This window comes from Mandrillus leucophaeus, unplaced genomic scaffold (assembly GCF_000951045.1).
Source record: "Mandrillus leucophaeus isolate KB7577 unplaced genomic scaffold, Mleu.le_1.0 Scaffold39, whole genome shotgun sequence".
Classification (NCBI taxonomy): Eukaryota; Metazoa; Chordata; class Mammalia; order Primates; family Cercopithecidae; genus Mandrillus; species Mandrillus leucophaeus.
The window spans coordinates 380,116-396,020 of record NW_012104142.1 but is presented as its reverse complement, the minus strand read 5'-3'; the positions used below and the strand labels follow the sequence as shown (position 1 = coordinate 396,020).

The 15,905-nt window shown below is 41.7% G+C and overlaps 2 protein-coding genes across 4 annotated transcripts in view; both read right to left on the bottom strand.

Annotated features, from left to right (window-relative positions):
- Nucleotides 1–3,035, bottom strand: part of SUPV3L1 (suppressor of var1, 3-like 1 (S. cerevisiae)) — a 29,873-nt gene extending 26,838 nt beyond the window's left edge. The window contains exons 1-2 of one of the 2 annotated variants that reach the window (XM_011991021.1): nucleotides 2,673–3,035; nucleotides 247–380 (exon numbers count right to left, since the gene is read on the bottom strand). Coding sequence is in view for 1 of the 2 variants with exons in the window: in XM_011991020.1 (XP_011846410.1) it covers nucleotides 2,673–2,946 (274 nt within the window). In the remaining variant the exon portion in view is untranslated. The remainder of the gene's footprint in view (nucleotides 1–246; nucleotides 381–2,672) is intronic. The other variant, XM_011991020.1, reaches the window with a different exon arrangement.
- Nucleotides 3,036–10,498: 7,463 nt separating this feature from the next.
- The window catches only part of VPS26A (vacuolar protein sorting 26 homolog A (S. pombe)), a 56,482-nt gene continuing 51,075 nt past the window's right edge, over nucleotides 10,499–15,905 (bottom strand). For both annotated transcript variants that reach the window (XM_011991017.1, XM_011991019.1), the window contains exons 8-9: nucleotides 14,881–15,023; nucleotides 10,499–12,172 (exon numbers count right to left, since the gene is read on the bottom strand). In XM_011991017.1, coding sequence (XP_011846407.1) covers nucleotides 12,059–12,172; nucleotides 14,881–15,023 — 257 coding nt within the window. In that variant the 3' untranslated portion in view covers nucleotides 10,499–12,058. The remainder of the gene's footprint in view (nucleotides 12,173–14,880; nucleotides 15,024–15,905) is intronic.

The following is a 15,905-nucleotide window of genomic DNA, read 5'->3' as shown; positions in this document are numbered from 1 at the left end:
GACGTGACGCAGGACAAAGCCTTTAAGTACTTCAACTTTTTGGGCTATGAGTAGGCAAAAGAGATTGAGAAGTGACAGCTTCTTGTCCCAATTGCTAAGCTAAGTGGAAATCTGACACCTTAACCACATGGCTATATCAGAGTGTAGTAATTTAGCATCTTCTGTAGCCCCTCCTGCCACGCTGAAAAATCATTCTAGTAAATTCAACATCTGGACCAATCCCAGTCAAAGGAGATGAAAAATCACCTGCACACAGACCCAATGAAGTAGCTAAGGATTCTCCACCAGAAGAAAATCTAGTGCTGACAAACTTATGTCTTTATTCCATCTTCTTACAGGAAGCAGCAAAGACATTTACACTTTCAGGTAAATTGGAATAGCTGCAGAAAATAAGAATTTATCAATATTTGAATACAATAAGGCAAAGTATCTCATCCAAATTACCTTATGCCTTCAAATAATATAAAACAAATGGAAAATTGTTCTTTAATGGGTAAACTATTGTTTGAGTTTCAACTCTGCAAGATGAAAAAGTTCTCATCTATTTCACAACAATGTCAACATACTTAACACACTAGTGAACTGTGTGCTTAAAAATATTTAAGACTGGCTGGGTGCAGTAGCTCAGGTCTGTAATCAAAGTGCTTTGGGAGGCCATGGCAGGAGGATCCCTGGAGCCCAGGAGTTTGAGACCAGCCTGGGCAACATAGCAAGACCCCATCTCTACAAAAAATTTTAAAATTATCCAGGCATGATGGTGCATGCCTGTAATCCTAGCTACTTAGAAGGCTGAGCCAGAAGGATTGCTTGAGCCTGGGAGTTGGAGGTTACAGTGAGCTATGATCATACCACTACACTCCAGCTTGGGTACAGAGCAAGACCCTGTCTCTAAAAAAACAAAGTATGGCCGGGTGCGGTGGCTCAAGCCTGCAATCCCAGCACTTTGGGAGGCCGAGACGGGCGGATCACGAGGTCAGGAGATCGAGGCCATCCTGGCTAACACGGTGAAACCCCGTCTCTACCAAAAAATACAAAAAACTAGCCAGGCGTGGTGGTGGGCGCCTGTAGAATGGCGTAAACCCGGGAAGCGGAGCTTGCAGTGAGCCGAGATCCGGCCACTGCACTCCAGCCTGGGCGACAGAGTGAGACTCCGTCTCAAAAAAAAAAAAAAAAAAAGTAAAATAAAATAAAAAAACAAAGTAAAGAAAAAAAAAACTAAAAAAGTTTAAAAGAGTAAATTTTATGCATTTTTACAATTTAAAAATAAATAATAGTATAATTACATTATTAAAATAATACACTCTCTGCTATGGTTTGAATTTCTTCTCCAAGACTCATATTGAAATTTAATTGCTATTTTAACAGTTGAGAGGTGGAACCTTTAAGACGTGATTAAGACAAGAGGAGTCTGCCCTTTTGAGTGGATTAATGCCATTATCACAGGAGTCAGTCAGTTATTGCAGGAGTGGGCTCCTGGAAAAAAAGGGTAAGTTCAGCTCGCTTTCTCTGTCTCACAGGCTCACTTGCCCTTCCACCTTTCACCATGCAATGATGCAGCCAAAGGCCCTCATCAGATCCTGGCCTCCAGAACCATGAGTTAAATACACCTCTATTGCTTATAAGTTACTCAGTCTCAGGTATTCTGTTTTAACAGCAGGAAACAAAGACAGTCTCCCAACTCCAAGTAAAAGTGAAAGGCCTTGCTTAACACTGACTTGGAAGAACAGGTCAAAGAATAACATATACTGTGAGTTCCATCACATGTTTAGTGAAAGTACTGTACTTCTGCTCTGAAAAACATATTGTAGTCTATATTTTAGATTTACAATAGGAGGCACCAACGTCGCTTGTTGAAGTGAGACATTTCTCCTCCTATTCCTGGAGGCAATTACTGGATAGCATTTCCTCAACCTCCCAGTTTCATTTGGTCAGAGGAAGCTCCCTTACCTCCCTAATCATCCCGAAACTCACCTTGAAAACATTCACATGCCTCTCTGTCAAAGAATCCATCCAAACTTAAGTTTTGCTGAGCAAAGCCCGCTGCCACTCACTGATGCTACCCTCTTCTTTTCTCTCTGGAGCCGGGGATACCCTACCTTGTTCTACCTTGCCATGTTCTACCTTGTATTACAGTTTGCTTTCCATACACGTGTCATTCTCCACGAAACCATTACGTTTCTTAAGAGGGGATCGGGACCTGAGTCTGGTTCCTCTTGGCAACCACCACACAGCCTAACAGCGCGGTATGAGTCGGCGCCTCCTCAATGTCAAAGAATCCTAAAAGAAGTCTCCGCTGGCTTTTCATTGCCACATCCCATTCCCCTTCTGGGGGCGGGAGAGAAACAAAGAAGAATGCAAGAAAGAGCGGGCGTCTACCTAACAACTCAAAAAAAGTCAAATCCTCCCAACACATGAGTGTTTAAACCATTCAGAGAGCAAGTCAGTAAAAGGGAAAAGGCCGCTTCTGGGACGAGGCGTTAAGAATTAATCAGACACAGTCCCAAGCTGTTTAAGGGGCTCACACACCAGCGAAGGAGGCAGACATTGAGAAGCACGATGACAACACTCGATGAGACCTCGGATCCCCAGGGGAAGGGGGTGCAGCTTCCTCCCAACCAGTCTCGGCCCGGCAGACACCACTCCCTGCCGCCCTCAGTAGTTCCCGCACTCACTCTTGTCCAGAGGCCGGGTTAGCTCGGCCCCGACGTCGCCATCGGCGCTGGGGCCCTGAGGTTTCACAGTCAGGGGCACGAACAAAGACGTGTTCGGGATTTTGGAGCCACCTGAGGCAGAGGAGGACGCGGTAGCAAGGACAGAAACTTGCCCCAGAAGGCCGGGAAAGGGCCCAAAGTGGGGGCGAAGGGCAGAGCAGATGGCTGCCCGGTGGCCAGCCTGGCGCCCTGCTGGGAGCCGAGCCCACAATAGGGCACACCGGGAGAAGGACATCGAGGCCGCAAGTTCTACAGGCGCCGGCAGCAGCCGCGGATTCGGCGGCAGAGAGTGACGCGCACCTCCAGCGCCTGCTGTCCAGAAAGACCCGGACCGAGCAGGTAAGCTGCCCGGGAAAATGCCTGACCGTTAAGGAAAAAGCCGTGCGGTAACGGTGTTCTTTCAGGGAAGAAGAAGCTTAGCAGAGAAAACCGCTAGACATAATTCTCGTTCTGTTTCTCTGTTTTGTTGGTGATTGGGACCAGCTTTCCCTAAAGAAGGGAAAATAATCAGGCATCTTGGGATGTCATAGATGAGCGGAGGGGGCCTGCTAGTCGTGTCGCGTGATGCAAACTAGTCCCCTTGGTAAGCCGGTGTCTAGAAGCACGTGGGTGAGCAGTGAGAGAATGGATGGTGGAGCAGCAACTGCGAATGCTCAGGGTTCGAGTGTGTCTTGCGGACTCAAACACTAAATAGCATTTCCCAAAAGTTTCTTGCATTGTTAACCGGCCTTTCCTGATATGGTAACGTTAGCGATAATAACTTGATATGCCCCTCAGAAACGTTGCTAAGAAATAGTGTTGCACTATTAAACCCCTTGTATTACGTAAGTACTTTTGCTTTAATGTGAGCAGTTTGTGTACATCATCCTAGCAACTGTGTCACAACCACATGGCAAAAATACGTGCTCTGTACCCCAGCCATAGTTCAGTTCCATTGCATTTGTTGAATACCGTGTCCTCATGTGAGGCTGCAACATGTTAGATTCAACAAGTTTAAATTAAGCTGGCGTGGTGGCTCACGCCTGTAATCCCAGCACTTAGGGAGGGCGAGGCCGGTGGATCATCTGTGGTCAGGAGTTCGAGACCAGCCTGGCAAATGTGACGAAATCCCGTCTCTACTAAAAATACAAAAAGTAGCCGGGCGTGGTGGTGCACGCCTGTAATCCCAGCTACTAGGGAGGCCGAGGCAGGAGAATCGTCTGAACCTGGGTGCTAGAGGTTGCAGTGAGCCGAGATTGGACCACTGCTCTCCAGCCTGGGCAACAAAGTGAGACTCCGTCTAAAAAAAAAAAAAAAAAAAAAAATTCCCAAGTTTGGCATCTTCACATCTCTTTCTACTTAAATTATTAAGATCTTACAACTTGAAGGAACGTGTTATATAATATACAATACTGTATGTCTAATAGGATTCCAGTAACAATTTGCCACCTGCCTTTGATTCACAAAATAATGTTTAAACATCAGGGATACAAGGAGACAGTCCTTTGCTTTCAAAGTTTCTGACCTGGTTTTGGTGATAGGAACAGTACATGTTAAGTAATGCACTTATTACTCTAATAGGCTAATGGCAGTTCAAAGAAAGGAGCAATTTTGGAGTGGTAAAGAGATTTCTGCCAGACTTAAAAGTAAAACATATAGAGAAGTGGTAAGTAAATTCTAGTCAGAGGAAACGATGTAAGCAGAGGCTTAACTAAGGAAAAGACATACTGAAAAAATGTAAACACCAGAGTTAAGGCAGGCCTAATTCTATGGCTTACAAATAGTGATTATATTTTTGAGAAGAGAAATCATTTATTAGGAAGTACCTAGGATAGACTAGGATAAACACAAATGTGCAGGGAGGAAGATTACAACTTTAGCAACAGTTGTAGCTGAAGGTGGTAGATTCCTGTATCTGAAGTATGATGGAGACCATGTATATGGAATGGAGAGATTTTACAAGACTCCTTAGATAATGTAGTGAGTGACTAAATATGCTAGAAAATGTCAATAAACAATGATGTGTCGTCAGATTTGGAAACTAGGAGAATGAAGGATAAACCAAACATTTAATAGGTAACTGAGGCAAGCACTATGTTATTCCTTTTAATCTTTTCATATGCTTGACAACCATTTAGAGGTATTATTGTCACCAGGTTAAGTAACTTTCCCCACTAAGTGGTAGATTCAGATACTAATCTAAATCTTTTTTTTTTCTTCTTTTTGAGACAGAGTCTCACTCTGTTGCCCAGGCTGAAGTGCAGTGGTGCAATCATAGCTCACTGCAACCTCCACTTCCCAGACTCAAGCAATTCTCATGCCTCAGCCTCCCGAGTAGCTGGGACTACAGGCCTGCACCACAATACCTGGCTAATTTTTATATTCTCTTTAGTTTCACCATGTTGGCCAGGCTGGTCTCAGAACTTCTGGCCTCAAGTGATCCACCGGCCTTAGCCTCCCAAAGTGCTGGGATTACAGGTGTGAGCCACTATGCCCAGCCAGTCTTTCTGGTGTCAAAGCAAATAGGTGGGCTTTTTGGACAGGAGCAGCATATTGGGCCAGAATCAACAGTTGTACTAGTCTTTTTTTTTTTTTTTTTTTTGAAAGGGTGATCCTGAACTCCTGGGCTCAAGCAATCCTGTGTCAGCCTTCTGAGTAGCTGAACTACAGGTGCATGCCATAGCACCTGGCAGTTACTAGTCTTACAGATCTAGCCCAACCCTAGTATAGTTTTACAGAAAAAAAAAAAATTCTGAAAACTATTTTAACTGTAATTTTGTTTTGCACCTCCTTGCAGATAGAAAGTGCAATCTGAATTTTATGATAGCACATACAGGCTTTCCCTTTCAGGCATTCATTAAGTTTTACTATAAACATTGTAATGGGAAAATTCAATATAAAATTTTGCTTTTACAAAAAAAGAGATGTCATATCTAGACTGGTCATGTCATATTTATAGCAGTAAGTGTAATCGGCACCTAACACATATTAGAGCCTCTATAAATATTTTATTTTGCTTGTTGAATGGATTAATGCAACAACTGTGTAACTGATATCCTCCTATACTTTGCCATAGCACCATAATGATCTTTTGAAAACACAAATCTTATAAGTTACTCCTGCTTAGAGTCCTTTAGTGATTCTGAATAAATGTTCAGATAAAGCCCATATTCCATCGTATGGCATCCAGGTTCTGTCCTAAATTGGTTCGCCCTATATGCCTCTTCCAGCTTTATTTCTACTCCCCACACCTACCATTCTATTCATGGTAGAACTGTACACCAGTTATATCATCGTTTCTCACCTCTGTACCTGTGAACACACTGGGTGCTTCTCTTACACATCATAGGTTCCAGTAGGGGCTCTATCATAGAATGAAAACTATCGTAATTGTGTCTCTGGGTCAGTGGTTCTTAAACATTAGAGTGCATCGGAATCATCAGAAAAGAATCATTAAAAACAAGATTGTTGGGCCCTATCCCTGAAGTTTCTGATTCAGTAGATCTGGAGTGGGATCTGAGAGTTTACATTTCTAAAACATTTCAGATGATGCAACTCTGCTGGTCTGAGACCACACTTTTGAGAACCACTGCTCTGATTAAAGTTCCTGCAGGATAGGGCCAAGATAACACTTAGTCCATTTTGCATTGCTATAGCAGAACACCGCAGACTGACTAATTTATAAATAAAATGAATTTATTTCTTACAGTTCTGGAGGCTGGGAAGTCCAGGATCAAGAGGCTGGCATCTGGTGATGGCCCTCTTGACATAACATGGTAGAAGGCATCACATGGCCAGAGAGCAAGACATTGTGTGTCAACTCAGGTTTCTCTTTTCTTACGAAGCCACCAGTCATTTCATGGGGGACCCACACTAAGAACTTTTATCTAATCCTAATTACCTCCCAAAGGCCTCACCTCTAATCAACCTATGAATTTGAGGATTAAGTTCCCAACACAAAAAACTTAGGGGTCACATCCAAACCATAGCAAGCACTAACTGGTAGTCTGTAAATATGCTAAATCCATGCATAAATATAGAAATAAATAGAAGGGGAAAGGAAGTGGGAGAAGATAACCTAGGTGGTAAAAATAAAACAAGTTAATTTCTTCTTCACCTTTGCTTTTGCAATTAAGAAAACCTGGTGTAGGTTTCACAAAAACACATCCTGTAGATTACTGTCTCGTATCTTGTCTACAAAATTCTGTAATTTGAAGTTTCTAGTATTTTTCTGACATTAAGGTTATCATGATCTAGACACTAAACTATTGCTTATCCTAAGTGAACTTTTAAGATTTACTCTTGGCCAGGCACGGCGGCTCACGCCTGTAATCCCAGCACTTTGGGAGGCCAAGGCAGGCAGATCACGATGTCTGGAGTTTGTTCCTTCTGGTGGGTTCGTGGTCTCGCTGACATCAAGAATGAAGCTGCAGACCTTCGCAGTGAGTGTTGCAGCTCTCAAAGGTGGCATGGACCCAAAGAGTGAGCAGCAGCAAGATTTACTGTGAACAGTGAAAGAACAAAGCTACCACAGCGTGGAAGGGGACCCAAGCGGGTCACTGCTGCTGGTTGGGGGTTGCCGGCGGACTTTTATTCCCTTATTTGTCTCCACCCATGTCCTGCTGATTGGTCTATTTTACAGAGCACTGACTGGTCCATTTTACAAATCTCTAGCTAGCCACAGAGAGCTGATTGGTGCGTTTTTACAGAGTGCTGATTGGTGCATTTTACAAACCTCTAGCTACTAGCTAGAGTGCTGCTTGGTGTGTTTTACAATCCTGTCTACAGAGTGCTGATTGGTGTACTTTACAATCCTCTTGTAAGACAGAGAAGTTCTCCAAGTCCCCACCCGACCCAGAAGTACAGCTGGCTTCACCTCTCCACGCGGTCAGGAGATCGAGACCATCCTGGCTAACATGGTGAAACCATCTCTCTACTAAAAATACAAAAAATTAGCCAGGCCTGGTGGCACGTGCCTGTAGTCCCAGCTACTTGGGAGGCTGAGGCAGGAGAATCGTTTGAACCCGGGAGGTAGAGGTTGCACCACTGCATTCCAGCCTGGGCGACAGATCAAGACTCCATCTCAATTTAAAAAAAGAAAAAAAAAAAAAAAGATTTACTCTTAGAATCATGAAATGTTAGAGCTGGAAGGGATGGGGCACTGTCGGATTCATTTGTAGAACTTGTAGAGATAGCACCCACATGGTCCTGCTCTGTCTTGCTCTCTCTCCGGGGCATAATAACAGACCTGGAAAACCTTTGCTTTATTCTTTTTTTTTTTTTTTTTTTTTGAGACGGAGTCTCGCTCTGTCGCCCAGGCTGGAGTGCAGTGGCGCGATCTCGGCTCACTGCAAGCTCCGCCTCCCGGGTTCACGCCATTCTCCTGCCTCAGCCTCCCGAGTAGCTGGGACTACAGGCGCCCACAACTGCGCCCGGCTAATTTTTTTTATTTTTTAGTAGAGACGGGGTTTCACCGTGGTCTCGATCTCCTGACCTTGTGATCCGCCCGCCTCGGCCTCCCAAAGTGCTGGGATTACAGGCGTGAGCCACCGCGCCGGGCCAACCTTTGCTTTATTCTAATACTGAGCTGCATAACAGTTCTAATCCATTAGACCTTTTTTTTCCTAAATGAGAGCATCTTTAATTTTATAATCACTTGTTTTGAAATCCCTTAGCTGTCTAAAAGCCTGGGCTCTCAAAAGAGCTAAAAAAATCCCCTTCCTGGGAGCAACCAGGAAAGACTGACTTATATCCTGAGAGGATAAATGGGTACCACCAGTGAACATTGTAACAAAATTTTATCTTCCATCTGTTTGCATAAGAGCTCATTTTATCTTTTCTAAGTCATTTGTTTTCCCGTAGGTACTCTTACTCCCCACCCCTGTCTCTTATACACATCTAGATGTGTATAAGAGACAGCATTTTATCTTTTCTAAGTCATTTGTTTTCCCGTAGGTACTCTTACTCCCCACCACTTCCCCTATGTTTTGGGGTTTTTTTTTCATAGATACAGGGTCTGGTTGTGTTGCCCAGGCTGGTCTCAAACTCCTAGGCTCAAGCAATCTTCTGGCCCTGGCTTCTCAAAGAGTTAGGCTTCTGGTCATGTCTCTTGTCTATTTAATTTGCAGGCCCCCAAGAACTCATCCTAAGAAGGTAAAAGTTCTTCTTCCTCAGCAATATCAAAACAATGAGAAAATTCTTCGTTAAAGAAATAAAATTTTCAAGGGTTTAGATCAGTGGTTCTCAACTCTGGGTACATTTCTCTTTTGAGACATGGTGTCTGTCACCCAGGCTAGAGTGCAGTGGCATGATCACCTCAGTGTAATTTCAAGTTCCTGTGCTCAAGGTGTGTCCGGAGTTGGTTCCTTCCAGTGGGTTTGCGGTCTCACTGACTTAAAAGAACAAAGCCGCGGATCTTTTCCATGAGTGTTACAGCTCTTAAAGGTGGCACGGACCCAAGTGAGCAGCAGCAAGATATATCGTAAATGCGAAAGAACAGAGCTTCCACAGTATGGAAGGGGACCTGAGCCGGCTGCTGTTGGCCAGCTTTTATTCCCTTATATGTCTCTGCCCACATTCTGCTGTCCATTCTGCAGAGCACTGCTTGGTTCGTTTTACAAACCTCTAGCTAGCCAGAGTGCTGTTCGGTGCGTTTTGTTTCTGTTTTTTTTTTTTTTTTGAGATGGAGTTTCGCTGGTTGCTCAGGCTGGAGTGCATTGGTGCCATCTCGGCTCACTGCGGCCTCCGCCTCCTGGGTTCAAGCGATTCTCCTGCCTCAGAGTAGCTGGGATTACAGGCATGTGCCACCACGCCCGGCTAATGTTGTATTTTTAGTAGAGATGGGATTTCTCCATGTTGGTCAGGCTGGTCTCAAACTCCCGACCTCAGATGATCCGCCCACCTCAGCCTCCCAAAGTGCTGGGATTACAGGCGTGAGCCACTGCACCCAGCCTGATTGGCGCATTTTACAAACCTCCAGCTAGCCACAGAGCACTGATTAGTGTGTTTTACAATCCTAGCTACAGAGTGTTGATTGGTGCATTCTACAATCCTCTTGTAAGACAGAAAAGTTCTCCAAGTCCCCACACGACCCAGAAGTTCAGCTGGCTTCCCCTCTCAAAGGGATCTTCCTGTCTCAGCTTCCTGGGTAGCTAGCTGGGAATACAGGTGCATACCACCATGCCCAGCTCATTTTTAATTTTTTTGTAGAGATAGGGTCTCACTGTTTTGGCCAGGCTGGTCTCGAATTCCTGGCTTCAGGTGATCCTTTCGCCTCAGACTCCTGAAGTGGCTGGGATTACAGGTAGTTTTTTGAGGTTGTTTTGTTTTGAATGTTTATGGCCCAGTCTCTGAGATTCTTGTTTCATTGGTCAGAGTAGGACCCGGGCCTGGTTATTTTTAAAAGTATCTAAGGTGATTCTTATATGCAGCCAGGGATGTGAACCAGTGGATTAGACATTGTAACTCTTCACTAAAGACACAAATTTCTTTTTCAGTTTATGACATCCAATTAACTGGCTGACTTTTGACTGAAATCACCAAATACTAAATTTGAATTTTTATTTTTCAAATTGGTTATGCTACAAAAAGTCTTGAGCAAAATGGATAGGCATCCTGTATATGACAGTTTTAAGTCAGCCTATTAAAATCATTACATTGCTATTTAAAATTGAAACCAGTAATATTTATAAAAATTCATTATCACAATTACAGCTTCCTAAACTATTGAACAATCCTATCCTTAACAATAAATCTAACAATGAGATTTGAGAATAGAGCTATTTTAATGATTCAAACAGCAAACTCAGTTTCTGTTTCAAATTCTTTATTATACATCATGGTTGCACAATTTGAGGCTGGTTAAATACAACTGGTTTTCAAAATCTCTTTGAATATTTTCTACATTACTACATGCAAATGACCATGAAAATATTTGGCATTTTAAAATTTTGAAACTCTGAATAGGCACTTACATGAAGGAAAACATTACCATTCATAGATATCCACATGTAGAACAGATGCTCCAGCACATGGTACATGGACCCTTTTGCCAGTAAAGCTGGTTACTGACCATTTTATCAAAGTGCCACAGCAGTAAAACAGGTTTAAAGAAATGTAATTTGGGTTATTTAGCTTACTCATAAAGTAAGGTTAACTGACAAGACTTGCACTGAAGTGCATTAAAAAATATTGGTACAAAAACCAATGAACCGTAAGTGAAAGTAGTTTCCATACAGCATGTTTCATTTTGGTTCCTACACTCCACATTTAGTGTATTTGTGATCAGACCCCATGCACATGAATGGATGACTGCAATCTTCTTTTTTAGAGACTTTAAACAAATGACTTGAATTTAGTGTTAAAAAATTAAGAGACGGGATGAAGTTTGAATGTGAGTTTAGCCAAAGTGAAATTACCCAGATCTAGATAACTACATGCTTCACAGGTCCTCCTCAGTCCCCCATCCCAAAATTTTCCCCTGAAGAGAGAATGAATTTATGAAGAAAATGATATTTGCATACACATGGCAAAAAGATTCCTTAAATTGAAATATATAAATATGTTTCAAAGTATTTATGGAAAAAACAGTTTAACAAATCTAAAATGCCAACCTAAGTCAACTCCACATTGCAGAAAACACACAGCAGTACTACTGGAAAATAGCAAAACTGTTACTTAATATGGCCAAAAAAAAGGCCATAATGACCTGCCACATAATCCCTTGGGGAAAGAAATCTAATATTCATAGCACAGAAGACCTCAAAGAGGATAAAATTCTGGAAACCATGGAATGGTACTCAGAAGTGCCTGCGGTGAAGCACTCCATATGCTTTTCTCAAACACATATGTAAAAACAAATGTTGTTCTCAAAAATATTGAGATGCCATGTTTTAAATCTTTGCAGGACACAAGGGGCCACTCAGGTTTTCTAATTTTATTTGAACACAAAATATTTAATTCTTTGCATGTAGAGAATAAGAGGTAATCATTAGCCTGAAAAGAGAGAAGGATTTAAAATCAACATTATGCAGAAAGAAAGCAAAATTACAAATACCAGCCTACTCACATGAAAAATTTTCATGTTTACGCTGATGCATATCTGAGTGCTTATCATCAAAGTAGGAAGTTTAAAAAAAAAAAAGGCAGCTTAAGAAAGTTCCAGTGTTTCAAAGAAAGCACTTTTAAAAATGTATATACATGAAAAGAACATTTCATTATATCATAAATGCAGCACTGTAAGATAAAGGAAGACTAATATATATGGAGTTTTGGCCTTTTTCCGCCCCCTCTGGCTGCAACCATCTTTAACCTGCTGAACTTAATCTCAAGGGTTACAGGAGTTTTTTGCTTTTTTTCTCCTGTTCAGTTCACATTTCAGGCTGTTCAGCAGATGCCTGTGATTCTGGAGATTCAAATCGCTGGTGAAAGTTTGTTCTCTGTTTCCTCAGTTTTTCAGGAGCTTTTCTCCATAAAATTATCTCCTAGTAAACAAATGCAAGATATTAACAAATAATGTGTGATATGATGCCTTATCTCTATGATGCCTTAAATTTTCACCATGGAAATCATAATTGCCACTTCAATTTTAATTTTAATTTAAAATTAAATTCTTCCCTACAAAAGCCCTCCTCTTTTCTAACTGATCCACTTTCTTCCAGCTCTAATTTGACTGCCCCTTCTACCTCCAGTGCTCCTATCACCAGCACCCATGAATTCCACCACCACCAATCCAGTCTGGCAAGAAGTCCTATTGTTACTTTAAAGAATTCCCCAAATCCATCCTTTGGTTTCTGTTCCACTGCCCTCACCGAAGTTCAAGTTCTTGTCACTAGATATTAAAACAGCTTTCTCAGAGGCAAGAGAGGCAGAGCCCTTTCTATCTAATCCTTCATTATCACTACCAGGTTAATCCTGTAGCACATTGCTTGGATTGCCCTTTAGTAGTTCTCAGTGCCTCCAGGATAAATCTCCAAACAGGTATTCATGCCCCTCTATAACCTTTATCCAATTTACCAACATTGCTCTCTTCCCTCTCTAGACCCTCTTCCCCCATCAGCCAAACTGAGTTACTCTCAGCCTTCAATGCAATCCAAATAAACTCGCCCTACATCTTCCCCACTCTTCAAATCTCTATTTCTCTACCTAACTCTTACCCTAACCAATCCATCCTGAGAACTTCCCTCTTCTAAATTCCTAAAATTATCTGCTTCATTAAGTCATTATAGGCTGGGTTGGTTGGTTTGTTTTTTCCCCCAACATCAGAATTTAAACATCCAAATGAGTGCACATGGGAAATAACACACTACCTCCAATAGTGCCATGATATGAAATTGATTTTGAAATTGTAAAAATCATGTAATTTATTTTGAAGTTATAAATTACCTATGTTTAATTATACAGCATTAGGATGGCAATACTGGAATAGGTTTTCACTCTTCTAAATTACTGTCAAACTATTATTTAAGTATTCTGTTTATATTATTTTTCTTTTCCCCAGACATCTACAATGTGAGAACATGGAGGACAGATCACGTTTATAAAAGGTAGTTTTTGTATTTTTCACAGTACTTAGCAGAGAATAATTTCTAACTTAGCTTTGAACTCTCAACTGACATTCAACTATGTATTTATTAATCTGATTCAGAATACAAAAGACCATTCTAATTACTATCTTCATTCAAAATTCACCAAAAACTTCTAATTGATTTTCAAATGAGAACAAGTTTGTAATGAACACTTTATATTAAAAAAAGTATCTGAGGTGGCCAGGCGCAGTGGCTCATGCCTGTAATCCCAGCATTCTGGGAGGCTGAGGCGGGCAGATCACCTGAGGTCAAGAATTCAAGACCAGCCTGGTCAACATGGTGATACCCCGTCTCTACTAAAAATAGAAAAATTAGCCGGGCATGGTGGTGCATGTCTGTAATCCCAGCTACTCGGGAGGCTGAGGCAGGAGAATTGCTTGAACCTGGGAGGTGAAGGTTGCAGTGAGCCGAGATCACATCACTGCACTCCAGCCTGGGCAACAGAGCAAGACTCCATCTCCAAAAAAAAAAAAAAGAAAAAAAAGAAAAAAAGTATTAGAGGCTGGGCATGGTGGCTCATGCCTACAGTCCCAGCACTTTGGGAGGCCAAGGCAGGTGGATCACTTTAGGCCAGGAGTTTGAGACCAGTCTGGCCAACATGGCAAAACCCTGTCTCTACAAAAAAGAAAATACAAAAATTAGACTGGTGTAGTGGCACACACCTGTAATCCCAGCTACTTGGGAGGCTGAAGTACGAGAATCGCTTGAACCTGGAAGGCGGAGGTTGCAGTGAGCTGAGATCACACCACTGCACTCCAGCCCGGGCAACAGAGCGAGGCTCTGTCACAAAAAAAAAAAAAAAAGAAAAGAAAAGAAAAATTATTAGAATTCAGTCATCTCATGGACATTTATAACAGAATTGTTTAAAAAGGAATAAATCACCAGGGCACAGTGGTACATGCCTGTACCTCCCAGCTACTCAGGAGGCTGTGATTGGAGGATTGCTTGGAAGATCCCCATCTCAAAAAATAAAAATAGTAATAATAATAATGATGTATATTTGTTGATAAGAGAAAAGATATTCAAGACACTACTGAGTAAAAATGCAAATTAAAGAATACAGCTGGGCACGGTGGCTCATGCCTATAATCCCAGCATTTTGGAAGGCCAAGGCAGGAGGATTGCTTAAGCCCAAGAGTTCAAGACCAGCTTGGGCAACATTGTGAGACTCCACCTCTACAAAAAAATTAAAAACAGTAAGAAGAAAAAGCAATATCCATAATATGATCTAAACGCACATACATTAGTCTCAATGGTGGTGGAAATTCTGCTGACCTTTACTTCATTCTTTGTTCCTTATTGCCTTATTTTTTTTCTAAATAAGCAGCAGATACTGTTTTTATTAAAAAACAAAAACAAAAGAACTTGTAAGAGAAAACTAAAAGCCCTGAAAAATTATAGCTCATTCTGGAGTACTGAAGAATGATTGGGGAGGGATCTATCATAGGATTCTATTCTCCTCTACTTCTTTATCTGTCATACCCACAGTGTTTTCATTTACTTAGAAACTCCCACTCGCTCAGTACAATTAAGCTTAGAAGAGCGCTTTCAAGGTATTTTTAGATCTGCCGCAGAACATAATACCAGCCTAAGTGACACCATACCTGCTGTTTGAAGTACCTCCGGTCTTCCTCATCAACAAGCACTAAATTCAAAAAGTACCTTACTGAAAATTTTTTGTTCACATCTCTCATTGTTGGAGTTGGATCATATCCTGCTAAAAATAGTCTTATTGGAATGGATTCACCTGAAAGAAAAGGAATTTCCACTTAATTCTAAAGATGATTAAATATAGTCACATAACAGGTAGGACTAAGCACTATAGAGTTGACAATAATGCTTCACATCCTCACAAGATGCAAAAATAACAAAGACCAGGGTTTCTCATCCTCAGCAGTACTGATATTTTGGGCTGAATAATTCTTTGTTGTGGGGAGGGTCCTATCCTTTGTAGGATGTTTAGCAGCAACCCTGGCCTCTACCCACTAGATACCAGTAGTACTCTCCAAATGTAACAGCCAAAAAATACCTCCAGACAACACCACACATTCATTTTGGGGTGAAGTTGCCTGTAGACAAGAACTACTGTTCTAGAGTCAGAATACCTGGCTTCAAATCTCAACCACTCATTGGTTGTGTGATCTTGGACAAATCACTTATTCATTGTTTAAGTTCTTCATCTGTGAAATGGGGAATAACAATAGTATTCACAAGGAATATGTAAGGACTATATGGGTTAATATACCTAAAGAACTCAAACAGTGCCAACAGATAAGTGCTCTATAAGTTGTTTTGTTATCTTCTTTCATGAAGTTAACCATAATTTCTAATCATGTGTATAAATTCTTGAATGCTTGTTACTCATACATTCAAAGCTAAAAACAGACAGAATGATGACATCCTTTTATTACCAAAAAGACTGTTACTCAGATTCTCATTGCTTCTGTTTTCCTAAGGGTAATTATTTGCATATTCCTTTTTTTTTTTGAGATGGGAGTCTTGCTGTCGCCCAGGCTGGAGTGCAATGGCGCAATCTCGGCTCAGTGCAACCTCCACCTTCTGGGTTCATCCAATTCTCCTGCCTCAGCCTCCCGAGTAGCTGGGATTACAGGCGCCTGCCACCATGCCT